At 36.1% G+C, this 25,429-nt stretch overlaps 1 protein-coding gene across 3 annotated transcripts in view; it reads left to right on the forward strand.

The window, feature by feature from the left end:
* The window catches only part of grip1 (glutamate receptor interacting protein 1), a 90,701-nt gene that overhangs the window by 7,944 nt on the left and 57,328 nt on the right, over positions 1–25,429 (forward strand). For 2 of the 3 annotated variants that reach the window (XM_059325934.1, XM_059325937.1), the window contains exon 1: positions 24,808–25,258. The exons of the other annotated variant lie outside the window; for it this stretch is intronic. In XM_059325934.1, the coding sequence (XP_059181917.1) occupies positions 25,123–25,258 (136 nt within the window). In that variant the 5' untranslated portion in view covers positions 24,808–25,122. Of the gene's footprint in view, positions 1–24,807; positions 25,259–25,429 lie in introns of those variants that run through there. 3 annotated transcript variants of the gene reach the window in all.

Genomic DNA, 25,429 nt, shown 5'->3' on the forward strand with positions numbered 1-25,429 from the left:
ATACCAGCTACCCTTGAGCATATTATGAAAAAATATATTATAAATTCATATTAAATAGTGACTTTAGATTGTATATGTTATAAAGGGTCAAAGAAAATATGTATTCAATGCTCTTGCTCTTCTCATTTCTTGTATTTTTTACATTTAGTTTGGAACTTTTATTGAGTTTTTTTTCAAATATGTAAAAAAAAAAAAAGAATAAACTAAAAAAGAAACAGGAACATTAATTCATATAATATACATATTAGAAAAGCAGTGGTGAATACTGTGTAATTAGAAATAAAATATTTACAGAAAAGATTGTGCAGGTAAACTGTCTCCATCAGCTGTTTGTCTGAGGAGGATTCAGCTTTTATTATTTTTTAAATATTTATATTAATGTGAATAATGGGGCGAGTGTTTAGAGGTTCTTCAGTTCTTCAGTTCTCAACATTTTATCATCAAGGTCAGAAGATTTATTGTGATTTATTGCAGTAAAGAACAAATGATTCAAACTGTTTGTTATTTCTTCATCATATGATTCATCGTTTAGTCTCATAAACGTCCCAAAATACAGAGAAACGCCACAGATGACGTCTGCAGATGTTGTTCTCTCCAAATATATTCTGGTGACAAGGACAAACTCAAACCAGGAAATATCAAATACAAAGAAAACAGATTTACTATGCTGTAACATTACTGCATTTCTATAACCTTATGAAAACTACAACATATATTTAATATATAAAAAAGAATTGTAATAAAGATAAATAAATAATTAAAATACGTTTGATAAAAAAATATTTTATCTGCATTTTCACAACCTCCAGAAAACTATTAAACATATATTTAATATATTCAAATAATAAATTATTAATTATATATAATAATAATTATAATAATTATTAAAAATATAAAAATGAATAGTATGCAAATATGCATAGGAATAAATACAAGCAAATATATTACGTAAAAAAATGAACTATGTGTAAGATTAATGCATTTCTACAACTGTATGAAAACTACAATATATATTTAATATATAAAAAATAATTGTAATAACGATAAATAAATAATTAAAATAAATACTATGTAAATATGCATTTAAATAAATACTATTTAAAATATATTTTATCTGCATTTTCACAACCTCCAGAAAACTATTAAACATATATTTAATATACAAAAATAATAAGAAAAATATTTCAATAAATATATAAATATGCACTGAAATAAATATAAGCATGTTGCAAGATTAGCACATTTCTACAACCTGCCTAAAACTACTAAACTAGTATTTAATACAAAAAAAATATATATTAAAAAAAGAAGAAAAATAATAATAATAATGAAAATCAATGAAAACAACCAAAATACATATTTAATATATAAAAAAATAAATGATTGAAATAAATATTGTAAAATATTTTTGATGAAAAAAGTCTTTTATATGTGTTTCTACAACCTGCTGAAAACTACTAAATACATATTCAATTCATAAAGAAATATAGAAATAAATTTAAAAAGAAAATTCACTACATTAATTATCAAAATAAATATGTAAAAAAAAAAATATAGAAATAAACACTTTAAAAAAAGCAAAAATATATTCGTAAAAACAGTTTTTTTTCTTCAATGAAATGATTATTTGTTTAAACTCTGAAATGTTAGAAAATAGAAAAAAATGCCTGAGAATATATGAATATATATATATATATATGTATGTATATATATATATATATATATATATATATATGTATGTATATATATATATATATATATATGTATGTATATATATATATATATATATATATATATATATATATATATATATATATATGTATGTATATATATATATATTTATATATTCTGGTCACACAGACAAACCTGTAAATTCACTTTCCAGAAGCTGAAACCAGAGAATAATTGTCTTTTTTTTTTTTATTAAAGCACTGAAACAATGATTTAAATAATCGTTATAGTCACCAATAATTTTCTCCTGATTGTCTGATTGTGTCGTCTCCATCGGTGATTAAAGGTGATTAAAGGTGATTTATTTACAGGTAGATGAAGCGTTTGAGTGACGGAGGAAATCTCAGCGTGTTGATTCAGTGTTTGGTAGTAAATCTGAGTTTCACAGCAGGGACTCTAAAATAACAATATATATTAAAATGATAACTCCTCGGAGCCTCGCTGCACTAAAACACAGAGAAGCTGCTGTTAGACCAGAGAAAACAGTCAAAATAGAGGAGAGGTAAATAATAGATGAACTAATAGAGACGACTCTTCTATTCTATAGTGACATGCATCAGACAAACATTATGTCTCAGGATCTGGTGAAGCACTTTATGCTGCTGAATCACCTGAGACACTTTATGTTTTCTTTAAAAAATCACCAGAAATACAACATTTATTGTAGAAAGAAACTTTAAAAACCAACATTATGGTCAGAGTTTGAACCTTCTGCCAGTTCTTGAGTGAGTCGTGTGTAATGAACGATTCCTTTAGAAGAAATAACCGGAAACGAAGCTTAAACATGCGATATTTCTCACAAAATGTGACAAAAATAAACAAGCATTATTGTTGAAGTTTCAACTTCCGACGGTCCTTGAATGTATCATCAGTTACTAAAGTTTCTGTTGTAAAAAGTGACAAAACTACACAGAGCTGAGAGGAGAGGACAGGAGAGGCTGTTTACACAGAGCTGAGAGGAGAGGACAGGAGAGGCTGTTTACACAGAGCTGAGAGGAGAGGACAGGAGAGGCTGTTTACACAGAGCAGAGAGGAGAGGACAGGAGAGGCTGTTTACACAGAGCTGAGGGGAGAGGACAGGAGAGGCTGTTTACACAGAGCAGAGAGGAGAGGACAGGAGAGGCTGGGAACATGACAATACTGAGAATATATAGAGAAGTCATTTTGTGTCTTTTATGGTAATTGTGTGGATTTTTTTGCCATTTTACTTTGTGTTTGTCTTTTTTGTGTGATTTTTTTAGTCAATGTATGTTGTCATTTGTGCTTTTTTGGTATTTTTGTATGTATTTTTTTGTCATTTTACATATTTTTGCCATTTTATGTGTTTTTGTGGGTCACTTTATGTCGATTTTGGTAATTTTTTTGTCATTTTGTCTATTTTTTTGTGTCTTTTCTGTCAATTTCGTGTCTTTTTTGGTCATTCTACGTCTTTTTTGTTTCCTTTTTGGTAATTTTGTGGGTTTTTGATCATATTACGATTGTAACAGCATTCACAACATTTATATTTCATCATTTATTCCTTATAACTCATAATTTATCAGAGAAATTCAACTTTTTTCCTGGTTTCTGTCATTGTAACTGTGTTATTCTGCACAAAGACAGTTTGAGTTGTTCTGATTGAGCTGCAGGACTCAGAGATTATAGAGATTTTATATATTACATATATATAATATGTGTATATATATATAATATATATATATTATGAAACATGAGGACACAGAAAATGTAGAAAGAGCAAAAAAACGAGCTGAAACGAGTTGTTGGGCCAAACATTTGTTCTCTCTGCATGAAGTCGCTGCAGGCTTTAACTCGTCCTTTAAACCTGGTTTCTACCTGCACACACACACACACACACACACACACACACACACACACACACACACACACACACACACACACTCTGCAGCCTGTTTACTGACGAGGTTTTAATGCTGCCGTCATCTTTTTAAATTAAATATTCTGTCAATTATTTTGTAAATTGGACGATTAATCTCTGTTTTCTCTCCAGCTGTCAGTCTTCTAAAATAACGTTAATGATTAATCTTTTGTTTGCATCAGCCTCTTTTAAAAATCATAATCTTGATTAATGTTGTCAAAGTATTTTTTGACATTTTAAAAAATGTTTTTAACAGCTGATTTTCCTGAATTTTAAACACAATTTAACAAAAAACAAGTATATAAAAACATGTTTAGTTGAATTCATTTTAAATAATATATGAAAATAGACTGTATATTGTAACATTAGTGCACGTCTGCAACCTACTGAAAACTATTAAACATGTTAAATATATAAACATAATGAATAAAAAATACATGAAAAAATCAATACATTAGACTTATTAAAAGTATATACATTTCTATTAAAATAAATGCAATAAAATTGTGAATTGAATATAATCTTATTTTTAAAAAATCATATATAAATGTAGATTTAAATAAGGGATTAATTTAAATAATTAATAAAAGTAAATTATATTAAAAAGCTATGTTGTAACATTAGTGCAAACTACAACCTACTGAAAACTATTTAAACATATTTTTACATATAAAAATAATCAACAAAAAAATGCACGAAAAAATCAATAAATTAATTTAATAAATCGTATGTAAACATGCGTTAAAATAAATGTCATAAATTGGTAAATAATAAAATATGTTGCATAGAAAAATAAAATGTTAGTGCATCTCCTGAAAACTACTAGATATATATTTAATATATAGAAATAATATATTTAAATGATTTTTTTTTAAAACACCACATTATTAACACAAACAATATGTAATTTATTTAATGTAAATATATACTATAAAATGGATTGGATGAAATAAATCAGATTAATTATGCTGTAACATTTCTACAGCCTCCTGAAAACCACCAAACATATTCATATTAAAATAATAAATAAGGGAAAAGAAGAAGTTGTTCAAGGTTATATATTAAACTGCATCACACTGTCCAGGTGTACCTAATAAAGTGGCCACTTAGTGTCAAAAACAGGCACAAAAAAACAGTAAAACCCAAAAAATAAATAAATAAATCACGTTCTTTAAATGGATTGTGACGCATAAGAACGACTTTAGGTTGTGTGTGTGTTTGATAATGATGACTGTGTGTCTAAGTGTGTGTGTGTGTGTGTGTGTGTCACAGCATGACATCATCCTCCGTTTTAAGCTTCTTGACTCGGTAGCAGAGAAAATGGCTCAAACGTACACACACACTTAAGAAACACACACACACACTTGAGACACACCTCGTCACGAAGCACATACACACACACACACACACACACACACACAGAAACACACACACACACACACACACACACACACACACACAGAAACACACACAGAAACACACATTCTGTCCTTTAAGAGGTGCTGATGTCAGAACTCTGCTCATCTTTGTCCTCAGGATTACTGAAGCAGACCTGACTGAGTGTGTGTGTGTGTGTGTGTGTGTGTGTGTGTGTGTGTGTGTGTGTGTGTGTGTACATCCAGCTTAATGTATTATCCCTATCGACTCTGACACATTTTACCCAGAGACTCTCTCTGTGTCTCTCTCTCCACCATGACTCTGTGAAACAAACTGCTGACTGTGTGTGTGTGTGTGTGTGTGTGTGTGTGTGTGTGTGTGTGTGTGTACTTCACTCATTTAAATGTGTGAGTTTTAAGAGTGTGTGTAAATACTATATCACAAAGTCACACTGTGTTGGTTCCTGCAGCTCCAACAACACGGACAAAAATATGTGGACACCTGAATACTATTATTATTATTATTATTGTTATTATTAGGGCCACTGGGCAGTCGCACCGAGCACAAATTATATATCAAAACGTGCGGTTTGATCGGGATCGGTGTGCTGTTATTTTTCTCTACAGAATATGAATTTTTCGCGACATAAGTTGCGAAAAACTGCCCAAAACGTTGCATTGAAATGAATGGGACGGCCGACAAAAATGAGCGAAAAAGAACAATAATTGGAGATTTTTAAACGTCTACTTCTCCGGCATAATTTCACCTAGAGACTCCATTTAAACTTTAAACAGTAGACACAAGTCTTGTGTATCGGTGTATTAATCCACGTTTCGATAGGTCATATAGTTTTTTATCAATCCCTGTTCAATGACCATGATCATTTTTGGAGAAATTCTGAGATTATAATGGGTGTGTATTGCACGGAATGTTCGTGTCAGAGTGTGTGACATCATCACCAGAGTGTAGAGGGAGAGAAGAAACTGTCAAAAATGTTTTTTTAAAACTGCGCTCCAGGCCGCAAATTCCACTCTACAGAAATAATTTATACATAGAAACGTAGGAAAATGAGTCTTCTCCCTCACAATCGTCTGGTAAAGCTGTCAGAGTTATAATTTGGGCGTAGGACGCACAGATGATCCACCAACACCACCAACAGCCTCATTGGCTCCCATATTAAAAACACAGGGAGATTTCTGAAAAAGGGAGATGTAACAGTTTTTTAGATTGCTCTAACAAAGCTATTTTTTAATTTTTCTTCACAAAAAACATATGTAGAGGTTCAGGAAGAACTCAGGACGTTCAAAGTGAAGTCGGATCAATGATAGGTATTATGGTTTTGCCAAAAATGCTTTCTGTTCGAGGCCAGAAATTCCAGTCTGCCCACCTCTGGCTGCTTTCACTGTTCCCGGAACATTGGCAGTTGGTGGCAGTTAATTCTGTTGATTGCTCTGCTCTGATTGGTCGACACCAAAGCCTTTGATCCTTTGATGTGATTACAGTTGCAGATACACACACACACACATGCTCGTAAGCGCACACATTCCTCCAGATACACATGCTTCACACACACACACACACACACACACACACACACATTTTGAGGTTAAAGGTCATAGGTTGCTGTATAAATAAATACTTGTAAAGGAATGCTTGTTGTAGGTGTGCTTCTTGTATATTATATAGTATTATAACATTACTAGCATTAATTGTTATAAATCTCTGAAGAATCTCATCATAGTGTACACACACCGGCAGTAGCCCCCGTGGCCCTTTCACTATTTCCCCAGAGGAAATTTTCTAGTTATTATTATGATGTAGTGGTTGAAGATACATCATGAGATTTAATAGTTGCACAATATATTGACATTTTACCAAGAAAACTCTGTAGATTACACTCTGATCTGTTCCACAGACCTGAGGGGAGAGTTCAGGACCCACTGTTGGTTGTTTGCTTCAAGTGGAAACTTTCTGCTCCACTCTGTGTCGCCGAGTCTCAGAATAAAAATAATAAAGTCACGTTGACGTTGAGTGGCGTCTCCGCGGCTCGCCGTCGTGTGTGTGAAAAGGTTGATTTAAAGTTTTAAAGTGGACTCTGAGTCAAACGAGGACAACGAGGACCTCAGAGAGACGCTGAAAATATAGTTTCAACACCCCTCTGCTACTTTACTCAACCTCAGAGAGAGAACGAGTTATCTGAAGGCTGCAGCTGGCACAAACAAACACACACACACACACACACACACACACACACACACACACACACACACTCTTACATGTCTGTGAGCTTCTTAAGGACAATACGGGATAAAAGAGTTGCGAGGACGTGGTGGAAACACTCTGCAGGTTTCAGTGTCACAGAGACTGTTGGACTGTTGGACACACACCGAGATACAATGTGTGTGTGTGTGTGTGTGTGTGTGTGTGTGTGTGTGTGTGTGTGTGTGTGTGTGTGTGTTAATAAGCGTGTAAGTGTTTTGTGGCAGTGTGTCCATGCTGGGCTTATCCAAGTAGAAAATGAGTGTATGTGTATGATGCCAGCAGCCTGGCGCTCCACCTGGACGCTGCCCAGGGCCACGTGTGTTTCTGTGTGTGTGTGTTTCTGTGTGTGTGTGTGTGTGTGTGTGTGTGTGTGTAACAGATGAAGGACAGTTAAGCTGATCTTGTGTCTGTTTCCTGTTGAGAGATTCGAGGTAATTTCCGTCTTTTTGTTTAACAATCTGGCTTCAGTTTCTCAGTTATGATGAGTTTTCACTCAGCAGCTTCATGAGGTGGCGTTTAAACACTAATTCATTAATAATCAGGACCTTACTGTCATGAACAGTTATATTGTCATTAACAGAAGACACACAATTACCAAAAAAGGATAAAGAATACGAAAAAAGGCACAAAATTACCAATAAAGACTTTAATTTCCAAAGATTACAAAAATTACCCTAAAAAGTAAAAAAAAGAGCATCAACAGATGAGCAAATAACCCCCAAAATTACGAAAACAAGACACTAAATTCCTTAAAAGAGACATAAAATTACCAAAAAATACACAAAATTACCATAAAAAGACACAAAATGACCAAAAAACCCCACAAAATGACCATAACAAGATAGAAAATGACCAAAAAAGATACAAAATGACCAAAAAATACAAAAAAAAGGACAAAAAATACCCAAAAAGTCATAAAAGAGCTTTAACAGATGTACAAAGAGCTGAAAAGACACAAAATTACCAAAATGGAGACAGAAAATGACCATAAAAACACATGAAATTACCAAAAAAGAGAAACAAAATGATCATAAAAAGACACAAAATGACCTAAAAAAGACACAAAATTCTTAAAAAGACACAAAATGTCCAAAATGACATAAGATGACCATAAAAAGACACCAAATGACCCAAAAAGATACTAAAAGAAAGAGACAAAAACACCCAAAAAGTCATAAAAGACCAACAACAGATGTATAATGACCAAAAACGACACAAAATTACTTAGACACAAAATGTCCAAAAGATACATTAAATGACCATAAAAGACATTAAATGACCAGTCATAACAGAGCAACGTTGGACCTTATCGAATAACGAGGAGCGTCATGAACAGACACATGATCTATATCTTCATATCCACCATGTTGTGGGTGTGTGTGTGTGTGTGTGTGTATCTGTAGTGTGTGTGTATCTGTAGTGTGTGTGTGTGTGTGTGTGTGTGTGTCTTGTTGCTGCAGCAGACAAAGGGCAGTGTGTTATTTTAATCTTTCAGGGCGCGAGGCGAGGATTAGGATTAGGAACGTTTGGAGAGTTTGGGCTCCGTCTCTTCTCTCTAGTTTCTCTTTATTTCTCTTTATTTCTCTTTATTTCTCTTTATTTCTCTTTATTTCTCTTTATTTCTGCTCCATGTGGAGGTTTCCTCTTTCTCTCAGTTGTAATATAGATTTTTCTGTTTCTCGCTCTGGTATTTTTGTGTTTTTCTGCCCAGCTGAGAGTCGACAGGATGTTCCTTTAACTTTTAATAAGAAAGAGATTCATGGTAATAAGTTGTGATTATTGTTGATATATTTATTTATATCTCAGCAGTTCATCTCTGGAGGGTTTCCACTCAGAAATGTCAGAATAAATCTTCAACTGTCTCTTTAACCCTTTGAACCTGGAGCAGTTTTTTTATTTCTGCTGTCACTTTTTACTCGCTGTGACCTCGATTTTCACTTCAATATGTAAATAAATCAAACAGAAACACACGTTAGAATGTCAGGAAGAGGAAAAATACAGGCTGGATTTCTTTCAATAGTTATTTTACCAAAATGGAATAAAATTCATCCATATATACAAGTTTTTTTTATTGAATAAAGAATTATTACCAAAAAAATATAAACATTACTACAAAAAGGCACAAAATTACCCTAAAAAGTCATAAAGGGCATCAACAGAACAAAATTACCAAAAAAAAACAAAAATACTAAAAAGAGACACAAAATTACAGAAAAGACAAAAATACTAAAAAAGGCACAAAATTACCAAAAAACACACCAAATGACCAAAAAAGACTCTAAATTTATAAAGAGACGCAGAACTACCAAAAAGTATTTAAAAAAAAAGACACAAAATTACCACAAAAAGTCAAAAAACAGCAACAACAGATGTACAATAAGCAAATTACTGCCAAAAATACCAGAACAAGACACGAAATTCCCTAAAAGAGACTCAAAATTACCAAAAAATACACAAAATTACAAAGAAAGAGAAACAAAATGACCGTAAACAGACACAACATGACCTAAAAAAAAGACACAAAATGAAAAAACACATTAATCTAGATTTAATGTGTTATTAAAAATATAAATGAAATGCTTCAGAGAGCCTCTATTATTGATTATTGTCTCTATTTAATAATCAGTTCCTGGTGATAAAGTCCAGTTTGTCTCAGTGCAGCTGTTTGTCCCGTCGGCCTGCAGGGAATGAATGGGAGTCAATGCACAGAGTGTGTGTGTGTGTGTGTGTGTGTGTGTGTGTGTGTGTGTGTGTGTGTGTCCATTAGGAATCAAGGTCAGTCACTCAGCAGTCCATTAAGACCACAGTTTCTCTCCTCTCGCTCTCTTTTGTTCCTTTTTTTTTTCTGGGTCTCTCCGTCTGTCTGTCTGTCTGTCTGTCTGTCTCTCTGTCCCTCAGGCGTTATCAATCACTGTCTGTCTGCCCGTCTGCCCCAGTGCATCATGGGTAGTTCTCAGCAGGACTCGGAGCTTCTGAAGCTCTGTATCAGCCAATTAAAAAATGACCTGAAAGACGCAAAATTACAAAAAATACATAAAATGACCATAAATCAGACCAAAAAAAGACATAAAACGACCAAAAGAGACATAAAATGACCAATAAAGGAATAAAATTACAGAAAAAAGACACAAAATGACCATTAAAAGACAAAATGACCAAAAAGACATAAAATTACCATAAAATGACCAAAAAAAGACATAAAAATGACCATAAAAATACCAGAAAAGACATGAAATGATGATAAAGAAACACAAAATGACCATAAAATGACCAAAAAAGACATAAAAATGACCATAAAAATACCAAAAAAGACATGACATGACGATAAAAAAACACAAAATTACCTTGTAAAGATACAAAATGACCATAGAAAGCCACAAAACGACCAAGAAAGTCTTAAGATGACCATAAAACAGACCAAAAAAGACATGAAATGACCAAAAAGGCATAAAAAGACATAAAACGACCAAAAAAGACATGAAATGACCAAAGAACAGACCATAAAAAGACATAAAAAGACACCAAATGACCAAAAAAGATACTAAATGACCATTAAACTATATAAAATGACCAAAAAAGACTCAAAATGACCTAAAACAAAGACACAAAATGACCAAAAAAGGAATAAAAATTACCTTTTAAAGACACAAAATGACCATAAAAACACAAAATGACCAAAAAGACATAAAATTACCATAAAATGACCAAAAAAGACAAAAAAGTGACCATAAAAATACCAAAAAAGACATGAAATGACGATAAAAAAACACAAAATTACCTTGTAAAGATACAAAATGACCATAGAAAGACACAAAACGACCAAGAAAGTCTTAAGATGACCATAAAACAGACCAAAAAAGACATGAAATGACCGGAAAAAAAAAATATAAAGACATAAAACGACCAAAAAAGACATGAAATGACCAAAGAACAGACCATAAAAGACACCAAATGACCAAAAAAGACACAAAATGACCATTAAACTATATAAAATGACCAAAAAAGACACAAAATGACCTAAAACAAAGACACAAAATGACCAAACAAGACACCAAAAGACCATAAAAAGATACCCCAGTGCATCATGGGTAGTTCTCAGCAGGACTCGGAGCTTCTGGAGCGTCTAAAATTAGTTTTCTCTTCTGAGTTCTGAGTGTTTGAAGGCTGCAGATCTCCATAGCGACCAGCAGGGGGAGGGAGAGGACAGCCTGAGCTGGGAGTGTGTGTGTGTGTGTGTGTGTGTGTGTGTGGGGAGCGTGGAGAATCAGATTAAACGCACACTCAAGCACACACACACACACACACACACACACACACACACACTCCTAGCGAGGAGGCGTCCAATCGTGTTACAGAGCTGCAGAGGCCTGAGAGCGATATGCAAATGAGCCTCCGCTTGTCATTTTTAGCAGCAGCAACACACACACACACACACACACACACACACACACACACACCCTCTCTCTCTGCAGGCTGTCAGCTCTGGCGGCGTGGAGCATCGTGGGGTGTTGCAGCCCCCCGGCGTGTCTGACAGGTGACTGAGGCTCCGCCCCCCTCGCCGTCCTGAACACTGAAACTAATCTGATTCCACCACACGGATTAAATAAATTCATTTTCTCTCTCTGAGATATTCTCTCACATTCTCTGACATTGTCGAGGGAGTATTCAGACCTTTAGCTTCACTTAAAGTCACAAAACAGCACATCTTATCCACTGGGGTGCCTCAGGGTCAGTGCTCGGCCCCCTTCTGTTTTCAGTTTACACCACTCTCTAGGACTGAGCTTCCATCCCACTTTATATCAGCCAATTAAAAAATTACCAAAAATGACTGAAAAGACATAAGATGACCTTAAAAATACACCAAATGACCAAAAACACATAAAATGACCAAAAAAATACATTAAAAGACCACTAAAAAAGACACAAAATGACCATTAAAAGACACAGACTGACCAAAAATACACAAAAGGACCAAAAAAGACACAAAATGACCATAAAAAGACACAAAATGACCATAAATGACACAAAATGACCATAAAATGACACCAAATGACCAAAAACACATAAAATGACCAAAAAAATACATTAAAAGACCACTAAAAAAGACACAAAATGACCATTAAAAGACACAAAATGACCATAAATGATACAAAATGACCATAAAAAGACACAAAATGACCATAAATGACACAAAATGACCATAAAATGACACAGCATGACCAAAAACACATAAAATGACCAAATGAGCTGAACGCTGAAGCTAATCTGATTCCACCACACACATTAAAAGTCTTAATACTACAATGTAGAAATACTCTGTTACAAGTAAAAGTCCTGCTTCCAAATATACTCGGAAAATAGCAACACTGGAACGTCCAAACAGCACATCTTATCCACTGGGGTGGAAACAAAATTACAAAAAAAGACATAAAAATAACCATAAAAGACATAAAAAAACAAAAAAGACACAAAATTACAAAAAAAACCCCAAAATGACTAAAAATGAAATAAAAGACATAACATGACCAAAAGATACACAAAATGACAACTTATTTTTAAAACAACACAAAATGACCAAAAAATACTAAGAAACGACATAAAATTACCAAAAAATCTTAAAAAAACGACACAATTTCCCCCCCAAAAACCCTAAATGACCAAAAACATAATAAAAGAGCAACAAAAGACATAAAATGACCAAAAATTTACACAAAATGACCACAAAAAACAAAACAAAAAAACACAATTACCAAAATTAAGACAAAATAAATACCAAAAAAAATAATTAAAGAGCTACAACAGACAAAATGAGCAAAAAAGACACAAAATTACCAAAAAAACAAAGATATAAAAATCAAGCTACTTAGTTAGGTTGAGGATCAAAGACTGCTAGTTTTGGTTTAGAGCCAAAAATGAGATGCTCGTCAGGAGGAGTTTGATTGGTTAAAGTGTGGTTTAATATCAGCCAATCAGAGGCAGAGGGGGGCGGGTCATGCCTTTAGGTAACCACGCTCGGTGGTTATGATCTAGCATCAACATCTAAAACATCCCCGAGGTCTTCATGGAGCCATTTTAACAGTTTAAACAGTTTAAACAGTTTTAACAGTTTTAACAGATTTAACAACTTTAACCTTTAACAGCTGGAGCCATGACTGACAGCTCCTGGTCACAGAAACATTCCTGGGAATTTCCTCTGGGAAAACCATGCAGAGAAGTTTCTGGAATACCAATCAGCTGACTGATGATTTATAGAATCTATTCACACTGCTCACCTGTTCAAACACACACACACACACACACACACACACACACAGACAAGGCAGCTGAGAGACTGTTTGACTTCCCACGACTGTAAAACCACACACACACACACACACACACACACACACACACACACACACACACATACCTGAGTTAGATTAAACGTGTCCAACAGGAAACTCACACATAGTAAATCCTTCTGACCTCTGACCTCTGAAACTGACACAGTGATGACAGCTGGTCTGCAGGGTGGAAAGTGACAGTCATGCTCAGTGTGTGTGTGTGTGTGTGTGTGTGTGTGTGTGACCTCTGACCCCGTCATGTGCTGACAGCTCTCATGTCTGACAGAATGAAAATAACTGACTGGAAAAAATGACAGCGACACACATTTCCTTCAAATAATCTCAATAATGTTTATTTATTAATAATATTAATGTTCAGGTTTGGACAAAACAAACATTGTGACGCCGTTTCTCACAATTTTCACTATTTTTAGAAACCAAATTAATCAATTAATGGAGAAAATGATTAACAAAAATGGCCATTTAGATGAAAAATGAACTTCACCTTAATAAACTACAGTTAAATCCTGCTTTTACATGAGTAATACACCAGAAATAATAATAATTTAATGATAATATATATATATTAATATAACAGTCAAAGCCTGCAGAGGCATTTTTATACTTTTTAGGGTTTTTTTTTTCTAAATATACCTGCATACTTTTACTTAAATAACATGTTTTTGTGTTTTTACAGTGTGTTATTAGTACTTTTACCACAGTACAAGATCTGTTTCTTACAAATACTCTTGTAGTTTGTTTTATTTGGTCCAGACTAAAGAGAAAAAGTCACATTTATGTTTTTAATGGAAAGAGAGATGGCTGGTTGCAGAGAAAGTAATAAAACAAAAATGAGAAAGGATCAAACAAAAAGGCTTTATTGTAGTGAGCAAATCATTAAAAATAAGGAAAACTAGGACTGCAAGCAGTACTGAACGGGCCCTCGCAGAGTGGAGCCGTCGGAGGAGGGCACGTCGGGGGAGGCCACATCGGGCGTGGCAATGTGGGCTCAGTCCCTATGCGTCCCAAATGGCGTGTCTCCTACCACTGTGCTCGGGGTAGGTGTAAAACATAATACTTGCTGTAGCCAGCAGGGGGCTGTATGACTGTGTGTCAAAATTGACATGTGGGTGTGTCCAGGGCTGGCCCCTCATCATGTGTGAGAAATTTGGGACAGATTGGACAATGTATGGTAAAGTTATACAGCCTCGTGTTTCATGGCGAGACGCCATATTTTGCCGCCATGCCACGCCCACATAGTGTGACAGGCGGTAAAGATTTATACAACTTTTGATCCCAAAGGCCTTGTGATGGTACTGACCAAGTTTGAAGTCAATGGGGGGAAATCTGTCGGAGGAGTTATGTAAAGTATGCAACGTGGTCATTTTATGAAAAGGGGCGTGGATAAAGCATAAGGGGCGGGGCTTTTTGAAATATTGTTATTTAGAAGTGTGAAGGGCTGGACTCTGATGAAGCATGAGAATTTTGGAGCAGATGGGACATAGAATGGGAAAGTTATAAAGATCTCGTGTTTTATGGCGAGACGCCATATTTTGGCGCCATGCCACGCCCACATAGTGTGACAGGCGGTAAAGATGTATACAACTTTTGATCCCAAAGGCCTTGTGATGGTACTGACCAAGTTTGAAGTCAATTAGATAAAATCTGTAGGAGGAGTTCGTAAAAGTATGCGACCTGGAAATGGCGGAAAACGATGACAAGTGCAATATTCAATCCAAGATGGCCGACTTCCTGTACGTTTTCGGGTATGGGTTCTTGAGGCTTTTTGGTGCGTCTTCCTATGATACACATATGTACCAACTTTCGTGTGTCTAGGTGAAAAAAACCTATATTGTGAGGATGTTTTGAAAATTTTGAGGGGGCGCTAGTGAGTCATTTTGCAAGGTCCATTCCCGCGAATACCAGAATACGTAAATTTCAAATCTGATTTATGTATATTCCAAATTTGGTGAGTTTTTGAATATGATAAAGCCCTCAAATAAGCGATTTACTCCCCCTAAAAATAATAATAATAATAATAATAAACGGACCAATTTCAATAGGGTCCTCGCACCGTTAGTGCTCGGTCCCTAAAAATGCAAATTACATTTCTTTGATAATTTATTATACTTTTCCAAGTATCCACAAGTGTCACAAATGTTGTAAAAAAGATACAAAATTACCAAAAAACACATAAAATTAACAAAAAACCACATAAAATTTACAAAAAAATACGGAAAATAACAAAAAAGATACAAAAATACCAAAAATGACCAAATAACAACATACATTGACGAAAAAGACACAAAATAATACAAAAGGAAGTAAAATTACATTAAGAAAACAATGTTTCTAGCCTCTCCTGTCCTCTCCTCTCAGCTCTGTGTAAACAGCCTCTCCTGTCCTCTCCTCTCTGCTCTGTGTAAACAGCCTCTCCTGTCCTCTCCCCTCAGCTCTGTGTAAACAGCCTCTCCTGTCCTCTCCCCTCTGCTCTGTGTAAACAGCCTCTCCTGTCCTCTCCTCTCATGGAGAATAAAGACATTCTGACACAAATATCAACATTTAACACAAGTTTTGGTTTCTTTTTATAACGTAAACTTACGTAACAGATGATGTGTTCAAGGACCGTCGGAAAGTTCAAACTCTGACGATAATGTCTGTTTTTACAGCTTCTTTCTACAATAAACGGTGTATTTTTTATGATTTTTTTTTTCAAAGTTTAGACTTGATTATTTTCCCTGATGGAACCATTTGTTTTGAAATTTGAATATCTGAAGATAATTTCTGTTTCTGGCTGTGACAAATAGTTTAATTTTGGCAACAGAAATAAAAACCGATCATTGTGGGACTGGGGTGCCTCAGGGTCAGTGCTCGGCCCCTTCTGTTTTCAGTTTACACCACTCTCTAGGACTGAGCTTCTTGTCGGACCATCCCACTTTATATCAGCCAATTAAAAAATTACCAAAAATGACTGAAAAGACATAAAAATGACCTTAAAAATACACCAAATGACCAAAAACACATAAAATGACCATACAAATACACCAAATGACCAAAAACACATAAAATGACCAAAAAAATACACCAAATGACTGAAAAAAAAAGACAAAAAAATTACATAAAAAGACATGAAAAGACCAAAAAATGCATAAAAAGACCAAAAAAGAAAAGTTTGGACTTGATTATTTTCCCTGATGGAACCATTTGTTGGAAATTTGAATATCTGAAGATAATTTCTGTTTCTGGCTGTGACAAATAGTTTAATTTTGGCAACAGAAATAAAAACGGAGCAGGAGGGATCACAGTTCATCACCAGCAGATGGATTTTCTGACTGGAATCACAGACAGAAATCAGAGTGAAGCTGCTTTGGGTCGGTGTGTTTCCTGCTCCGGACCACAAACCGCCGCTCCACACTTCAATTAACAGATTTCACTTCCGCCCAAATAAACCAAAGGACGTGAAGCGTCCTGGGGGAGAATCTCCCAGCGAGCGCTCTGATCTTTATAAAGCTGGCCAGGTTTGAGTCTCTTTCTGTCTGAACAGCAACAGATCGAGCCTGTTTCTGTCTGATGAAACACAGCGACCTGGTTCTGATCCGTCTGTCTCACAGACCTCCAGATCTTTACGTCCTCGGCCAAGCGGCTCCATGTGGGAGCTTGACGAGCTGCCACCGGAGGAAAGAAAGGAGAAACATAATGAGAGAGAATAAATTATCCTACACACTAACCAACACAGCTGCTCTCTTTAGATTCATCTTCATATACAGCCAGACTGAGAGAAAACATACAGTCATGGACATAATTATTAGTGCTGAAAGGTTCATTTGTTTGGACAAATATAATGAGAACAACAAAACTAGCCTTTAAGAGTTAATTTAACCCTCTGGGCTCTGAGCCTATTTTGGCCGTTTTTTGAACACTTTTTATTTTGCCCTTCATGTACCACATTAAACATATTTACTATACCCATATTTGGTATCCATTTTTCTCACTTTAGCCTACTTTATCAACATATTGAGTTGAAAAATTATACTATTTACTACAATAAAAACCACAAATATGCTCAGTGAACTGTTTTGGAACTTGAAAATGTAAACATAGGATACAAATATGAACATATAAAAAGGTCAAATTTAAATATAATAAAACTATATATAAAAAAGTCCTCTAAAAACATGTATATTTACAGGCTTTTTTTCCTTGTTAGCTGCAACTCTTCAAAACAAACTATGTGTGAAATGACACAGAGAGCTCCACCAACGCTCAAATATTTCTGTTCTATCACATTAAAACGATCATATCTTTGGTTTTACATGATCTAGGAATGTCAAACAAAAACTGGGAGAAAGTTTCAGGTCTGAACTTTGGAGTAAAGTTGATAGCAGCGCTCCATGTGACCTAGTTTTTATGTTAAACGTCACGTGATCTGATCAGGACGCCACCATCAGAGACCCCAGAGGGTTAAGAGCTGAAATCTAGACATTTAACATGGCTTTATTGATAATAACCAAAATCATAATCAAGAAAATCATCATTTTACTTCCTTTTCTGACACTTACTTCCGACCTCCTCTCCTTGTTTCTTCACTTTGTTTCCCACCTTCTTCACCTGACGTTTCCTTTCATCCTCCTCTTCTTATTTCATTTACTTGTTTCCTTTCCTTACATTTCTTCTCACCCTCCTGTCCTTGTTTCCTTTCCTCATTTCCTTTCACTCTCTTTTCCTTTGTTTCACTTTGTATATTGTAAATTTCTGGCCTTTCCTTCCATCATCCTGACCGGTCTATTTACTGACTCTCTCCAGTGTCAGATGTTTTGTTGACCCAACCTTGATCAACTTTGACTCAGTAATATCAGCACACTATTTCTGGAAAACTTTGAAAATCACTACTGAAATGGTGTTAATGACTAATAAAAGTTGTTTTTCCTGCTCTAACCAACACATTTAAAGACCTAATTACAACAAACACCGTCCTGTTTATGCTGTAAAGTTAATTTCTGCTCCCAAAGCTGATTTAAAGTCAGTATTTTCTGACTAATAAATTCCCTCAGAGGAGGCGTCTTCCATCCATCAGACGAGTCCATTACCGACTCCCCGCCGCCCGTCAACTGTTAGCCAATCATTAGCGCCCGGCTCCATTAATTGGACACGATTATTGGGCTGTAGGTGGTGCGGTGGAGCGGGTCTGTTGGGACGGGCAGATTATCGCTCCACATGGGGCTGACTGGTAGCTCTCCCAGGCCTCATTACCAGATCCACATGGGGCCCAGATGGAGGCCAGTTGCTGTGCCAGCCGATCGGCGGCGCCGGGTCGACATGGACATGTGGGTCAGCAGTTAACGGGGCCCAGCCGCCCCGCTGGGGGCTAATCTGCTGCTAACCGCTTATTCTCAGCTATATTTAAAGATTGTTTGTTTGTTTGCCTCTTTTAGACACTTTATGCCCCATTCGTTACTCCCAGTCCAGCAGGGATTTAGGAATAGTTCTGGTTTGATTGGCACCTTAAGCCTCAAATTTTGGTGGCACCCCAGTTTTTTTTTGTTTGTCAGCTGGATTATGGAGAAACTAGTGACCTGATTTAATAAAACTTGGAATGTCAGTGGAGAATCTGTTGAATCTCGGAGCAAATCTGAGTCCTTGGGGGCGAGTACACAAGTTGTTTTATATTTTTGTTGATATTGTGAGATTTTCAGCATTTGTGCTGCCAGTGAACGCACCATTGGACTGGGTGGAAGTCAGTTTGTTGTCAATGCTTTGCTGTATAATAATAATAATAATAATAATAATAAAAGTAATAATATGTTTATGATTAATTATGTTTGTTTGTTTGCCTCTTTTAGACACTTTATGCCCCATTCGTTACTCCCAGTCCAGCAGGGATTTAGGAATAGTTCTGGTTTGAATGGTTGGTTTGGTGGTTTTTGGTCCACGGTTGGCAACTTAAGCCTCAAATTTTGGTGGCACCCCAGTTTTTTTTCTGTTTGTCAGCTGGATTATGGAGAAACTAGTGACCTGATTTAATAAAACTTGGTGGCAGGATGTTGGTCAGTGGAGGATCTGTTGGATCTCGGAGCAGATTTGAGTCCTGGAGGGCGAAAACACAAGTTGTTTTATATTTTTGCTAATATTGTGAGATTTTCAGCATTTGTGCTGCCAGTGCCAATGACCAAAAAAGGCACAAAGTTACCAAAAAATACTAAAAACTAGACACAATTACCCAAAATAAGACAGAAGAGCAATAACAGACACACAATCAAACCAGACCGAAAAAAATGTTTAAAAAAACAACAAAAAATGGAAATAAAATTCCCCAAAAGACACACAATTACCAAAAACAGTAATAATAGAGTAACAAAAGACATAATTTGTATAAAAAAAAAAAAGAGACACTAAATTACTATAAAAACCTGTAAAAAGAGAGCAAAAAGAGACACAATATTACCAAAAAAATGTAACACAAGAGCAACAATAATCTTGGAGCAGATCTGAGTCCTGGAGGGCGAAAACACAAGTTGTTTTATATTTTTGTTAAGATTGTGAGATTTTCAGCATTTGTGCTGCCAGTGAACGCACCATTGGACCAGACGGAGGTCAGTTTGTTGTCAATGCTTTGCTATATAATAATAATAAATTAATAATAATTATTATGGTTAAAATATCATAATAAAAAAATTAATTTAAACATAAAAATTAAAATTTAATGATGATTATTTCTTCGTTGAGCATTGTCCCGGTTCAAATAAAAAATATAAAAGAAGAAAAACAATTCTAAAAACAATCAGAAAACATAAAGTTTCATTTTTATTATAATTATTTATTTCATTGTTCATTGTCCCAGTTCAAGTAAAAAATAGAAAAATTAAATAGAAGTTTTCGGAAAAAAATAATGATATTATTTCATAAATAATTGTTAGTTCTGCAATGTCCCTGTTCAAATAAAATATATCATAATTAAAATAATAATAAAAACATTTTTTAAAACATACAAATTATAATTATTTTATAATTAATTGTGCATTGTCCCTGTTGAAATCGAAAAACGTGAAAATATTATTTTTTGAAATTTCAAGTATAAAAAAGTACAAGCATTTAATTATTAATTGTTTGTTGTAGATTGCTCCCATTCAAATAAAAACAATAATAATAATATAAAAAATAATAATAAAAAATTCAAAATTTGAAAATGATTATTATTTAAAAAAAAACCCGAATGAAAACATTAAGATGAAAAAAAAAAATTACAAAAAAATTATATATATATATATATATATATATACCTGAAAATATCTAAATTTATCACAAATTAAATTAAATTAAATCTAATTAAAAGAAAGTAAGAAGCTAATTGTCATTAATAAGTGTGATAGTAATTGTCACTTTATATTATCTTCTTAAATATGTTTATATAACAGAGATATTTGGCTGATCAGGATATTATAAATGATTGAGTCATTATTAAATAAAGCCAGTTAAATATGAAACCTGTCTGTAGTGAATTCATCATCTTCCTGTTTCTGTTGCTGTAGTTTCTGATATTCCAGCTGATGGTTTCAGGTCAGTCGGAGGTTCTGTTCTTTAATCTCTCGTCATTATTAATAATAAAAGTATTTAGTGGATATTTGAAGCGACCTGCTGCTCTGAGGAGAATCAGTCAGCAGGTCACAGCTGCTTTTATTTCTGAGCCACATTCATATTTAATCATCGTTATATTTCTGCTGCGGCTATAATTATCACTCTGAACCAGAAAATAACATTTAACACCTCGCTCATATTGTCTGAGTGTTTTTATACGTTTTGGACGAGTTGATGGCACATTTCATTGTACTAACCTGTGCTATGACTATATATATATATATATATATATATATATATATATATATATATATATATATATATATATATATATACAGTGGTGGAATGTAACTAAGTACATTTACTCAAGTACTGTACCCTCCTGTCGTCCTTCCGGGTCAAATTGACCCAATCTGTTTTGACTATTCCTTCTTTCCTCCCTCCTCCTGCCTTCCTCTCTTCTTTCCTCCTTCCTTCCTTCTTCCCTTCCTCCTCTATCCTCCTTCCTTTCTTTCCTTCCTTTCCTCCCTCCTTCCCTTCTTTTCTTTCCTCCTTCCGCCATCTCCTTTACTTTCTCTCTTCTTTCCTTCCTCCTGATTTCCTCTCCTTTCCTCCTTCCTTCCTTCTTTCATCCTCCCGCCTCCATTCCTTCCTCTATCCTCCTTTCTTCTTCCCTCCCCCCCTTTCCTTCCCTTCTTTCTTTCTTTCTTTCTTTCTTTCTTTCCTTCCTGCCTCCCTCCTTTTCTCCCTCCTTCCTTCTTTATTTTTTCCTTCCTTTCTTCTCCTCCTCCCCTTTCCTTCCTCCATCCTCCTTCCTTTCTCTCTCCTTTCCATTCTTTCTCCTTTTCCTCCTCTCTTCTTTCCTTCCTTCTTTCCTCCATCCTTTTTTACTTCCCTTTGCGTCCTTCCCTCTTCTTCCTTCCTTGACCCGAGGACAACAGGAGGCTTAAGTACATTTTTGAGGTAATTGTACTTTACTTGAGTATTTCAACTTTATACTCCTATTCCACTACATTTTGAGCCAAATATTGTACTTTTTACTCCGCTACATTTAGCTGACAGCTTTAGTTACTTTTCAGGTATTCAGATATTAACATTAAAAAAATGCAATCAATTTAAAATGGTTACACATGTTTATAAATTAAACCACATGAAGTATATTAAGTTGTTAAAACTAGATTGTTATATATATATTCTAAATATATGATTGTATTATTATTGATGTATTTATGTAAGCAGCTGTTTACTCTTGTCCAGGTAGGTCTGAGTGGCTCCATTCTGCATTACGAGTACTTTTACTTTTGATACTTTAAGTACATTTTGATGCTGATACTTTTGTACTTTTACTTCAGTGAGTTTTGAATGCAGGACTTTTACTGTAGTGGAGTAATTTCACAGTGTGGTATTGGTACTTTTACTGCAGTAACAGATCTGAATACTTCTTCCAACATTATATATATATATATATATATATATATATATATATATATATATATATATATACATATATATATATATATATGTATATTTATACAGTCTGTGTGTTTAACTTTAACTCTTTGTTTTTAGTTTTAGTTTGTTGTTTTTACCAACCAGACGTTGTTTGTTTATCAAAGACAACAATAATTTATAACTGAACTCTGATCAACTTAGTCTCCTTTTATCAAACTTTCCTAGTTTCCTCTTCTTCCTCCTTCTTTCTTTTTTCTTCTCCCCTAGTTTCCTCTCCTTTCAACATCTTTTCCTTGTTTCCTTTCCTAGTTTCCTCTTCTTCTTCCTCCTTTCTTCCTTTTTCTTCTCCCCTAGTTTCCTCTCCTCTCATCCTCCTCTCCTTGTTTCCTTTCCTCTTCTTCCTTGTTGTTTTCCTCCCTCTCCTCTCTGTCTTCTTCCCTAGTTCCCTCACATCCTATTCTCTTTTCCTTGTTTCCTTTTCTGACATTGTCTTTCCTCCTCGTCTCCATGTTTCCTTTTCTTGCGTCCTCACATTTCCTCTCACCCTCTTCTTACAACCTCTTCTCCTTTCCTTGTTTCCTTTCCTCTTCTTTATATTTCTTTTCCTCCCTCTCCTCTCTCGGTTTCATCATTCTCCTCTCCTTGTCTCCTTCCCTAGTTTCCTCTCCTCTCATTCTCTTCTCCTAGTTTCATTTTGTTGTTTCCTTTCCTCACATCCCCCTCCATCCTCCTCTCCTTGTTTCCTTCTCTCTACTTTCCTAATTTCATGTCCACACATTTATTTTGATCCTCTCCTTGTCTCCTTCCCTAGTTTCCTCTCCTCTATCCTCCTCTCCTTGTCTCCTTCCCTAGTTTCCTCTCCTTGTTTCCTCACCTCTCCTTCTTGGCATTTTCTGTTGTTCTCCTCTAGTTTGTTGTCGTCTCCTCTCCTAGTTTACTTTCTCCTCATGTCCTTCCTCTCCTTGTGTTGTTTCCTCTGTTCTCCTCCCAGTTTCCTCTCACCTCTTCTCCTTTCGTCTCCTTTCATCTCATCTCCTTCCTTCATTTCCTTTCCACAGTTTTCTTTTCATCCTCCTCTCCTTCTTTCATCTCTTTGTTTCCTCCTCTCTCCTTTCATCCTTCTGCTTTTGTTTCCTCTCCTCTCTTGGTTTCCTTTGCCAACATTTACCTTGATTCCTCCTTTCCTTATTTCTCCTCCTTTCCTCTTTTCCATCCTCCTCTCCTTGTTTCTCCTCCTTTCCTCCTTTCCATCCTCCTTTCCTTGTTTCTCCTCCTCTCCTTGTTTCACCTCCTTTCATCCTCTCCTTGTTTCTCCTCTTTTCCTCCTCTCCTTGTTTCTCCTCTTTTACCCCTCTCCTTGTTTCTCCTCCTTTCCCCCTCTCCTTGTTTCACCTCCTTTCCTCCTCTCCTTGTTTCTCCTCCTTTCCATCCTCCTGTCCTTGTTTCTCCTCCTTTCCTCCTCTCCTTGTTTCTCCTCCTTTCCTCCTCTCCTTGTTTCTTCTCCTTTCATCCTCTCCTTGTTTCTCCTTGTTTCTCCTCCTTTCCATCCTTCTCTCCTTACCACACATTCATTTCCTTCCATCCTCATCCTCCTTTCCTTGTCTCCTCTCCTCTCTCCCAGTCTTCAATTACAGACCACTCTGACTCTGTGGAATGCTCACACACACACACACACACACACACACACTCACACACACACACACACACACACACACACACACACACACACACACACACTCACACACTCACACACACACTCTCACACTCACACACACACACACACACACACACACACACAGCTGCCTGAGAGCTCCCCTCCCCCTCGCTGGAACGAAAGAGTGTGAGAACGAAGAGGAGAAGGAAGAGAAGAAGAGAGGAAAATATAGATGTGATGGAGGGATGAAGGAGGGAAGGAAAGAAGGAAAGAAAGAAGGAAGCAGGAAAGGAAGCATGGGGACAAAGGAAGGAAAGGAAAGACAACAGAGGAAGGAAGGAAGGAAGGAAGGAAGGAAGGAAGGATGCTGCTGACTCTTCAACTGCACATTTACAGTGTGCACACACACACACACACACACACACACACACACACACACAATGAAGTGCTGAGATGGAGGAGTGGTGTGTGCGTTAGTGCGTGCCTCAGTGTGTGTGTGTGTGTGTGTGTGTGTGTGTGTGTGTGTGTGTGTGCGAGCTGCGAGCGCTGTGATTGGCTGAGCCCGGGCTAGATGCACCAACAGTGGAGAGGAGACGGGAGCAGAGAGGAGGAGAGGAGGAGGAGAGGAGGAGGAGGCTGCAGAGAGAGAGAATACAAAGAGCATGTGAGTGTGTCGGAGTGTGTTAGTGTGTGCAGAGGTGCATGTGTGTGTGTTAGAGTGTGTGTGTGTGTGTGTAGCGAGCAGGAAACCTGATCTCCCTCTGAGGACTGAACGCTCTGCGTTAGCTTCCCCGCTACCGCTACCCGCTCCTCCTCGCTGCTCCTGCTGCTCCTGCTGCTGGGAGGTGTTTGTAGCCAGCCGGTGTCGGGGGCTGATGGAGCGCTTCCTGGCCCTGCTGCGCCTCCTGGGCCGGAGGAGGCGCGGGAGGAGGTACCGCGCCGATGACGACTACCAGGAAGGCTACGAAGACGTTTACTACTACACCAGCAAGTACAACACACACCTACTGAGTGAGTCCCATAGACACACACTGGGAGAGAGAGAGGGAGAGAGAGAGAGAGAGGGAGAGGGAGAGAACGAGGGAGAGAGAGAGAGAGGGAGAGGGAGAGAGAGGGGTAGAGAGGGAGAGAGGGAGAGAGAGAGAGAGAGAGGTAGAGAGGGAGAGAGAGAGAGGGAGAGAG

This window comes from Centropristis striata, chromosome 22, assembly GCF_030273125.1.
Source record: "Centropristis striata isolate RG_2023a ecotype Rhode Island chromosome 22, C.striata_1.0, whole genome shotgun sequence".
NCBI lineage: Eukaryota > Metazoa > Chordata > Actinopteri > Perciformes > Serranidae > Centropristis > Centropristis striata.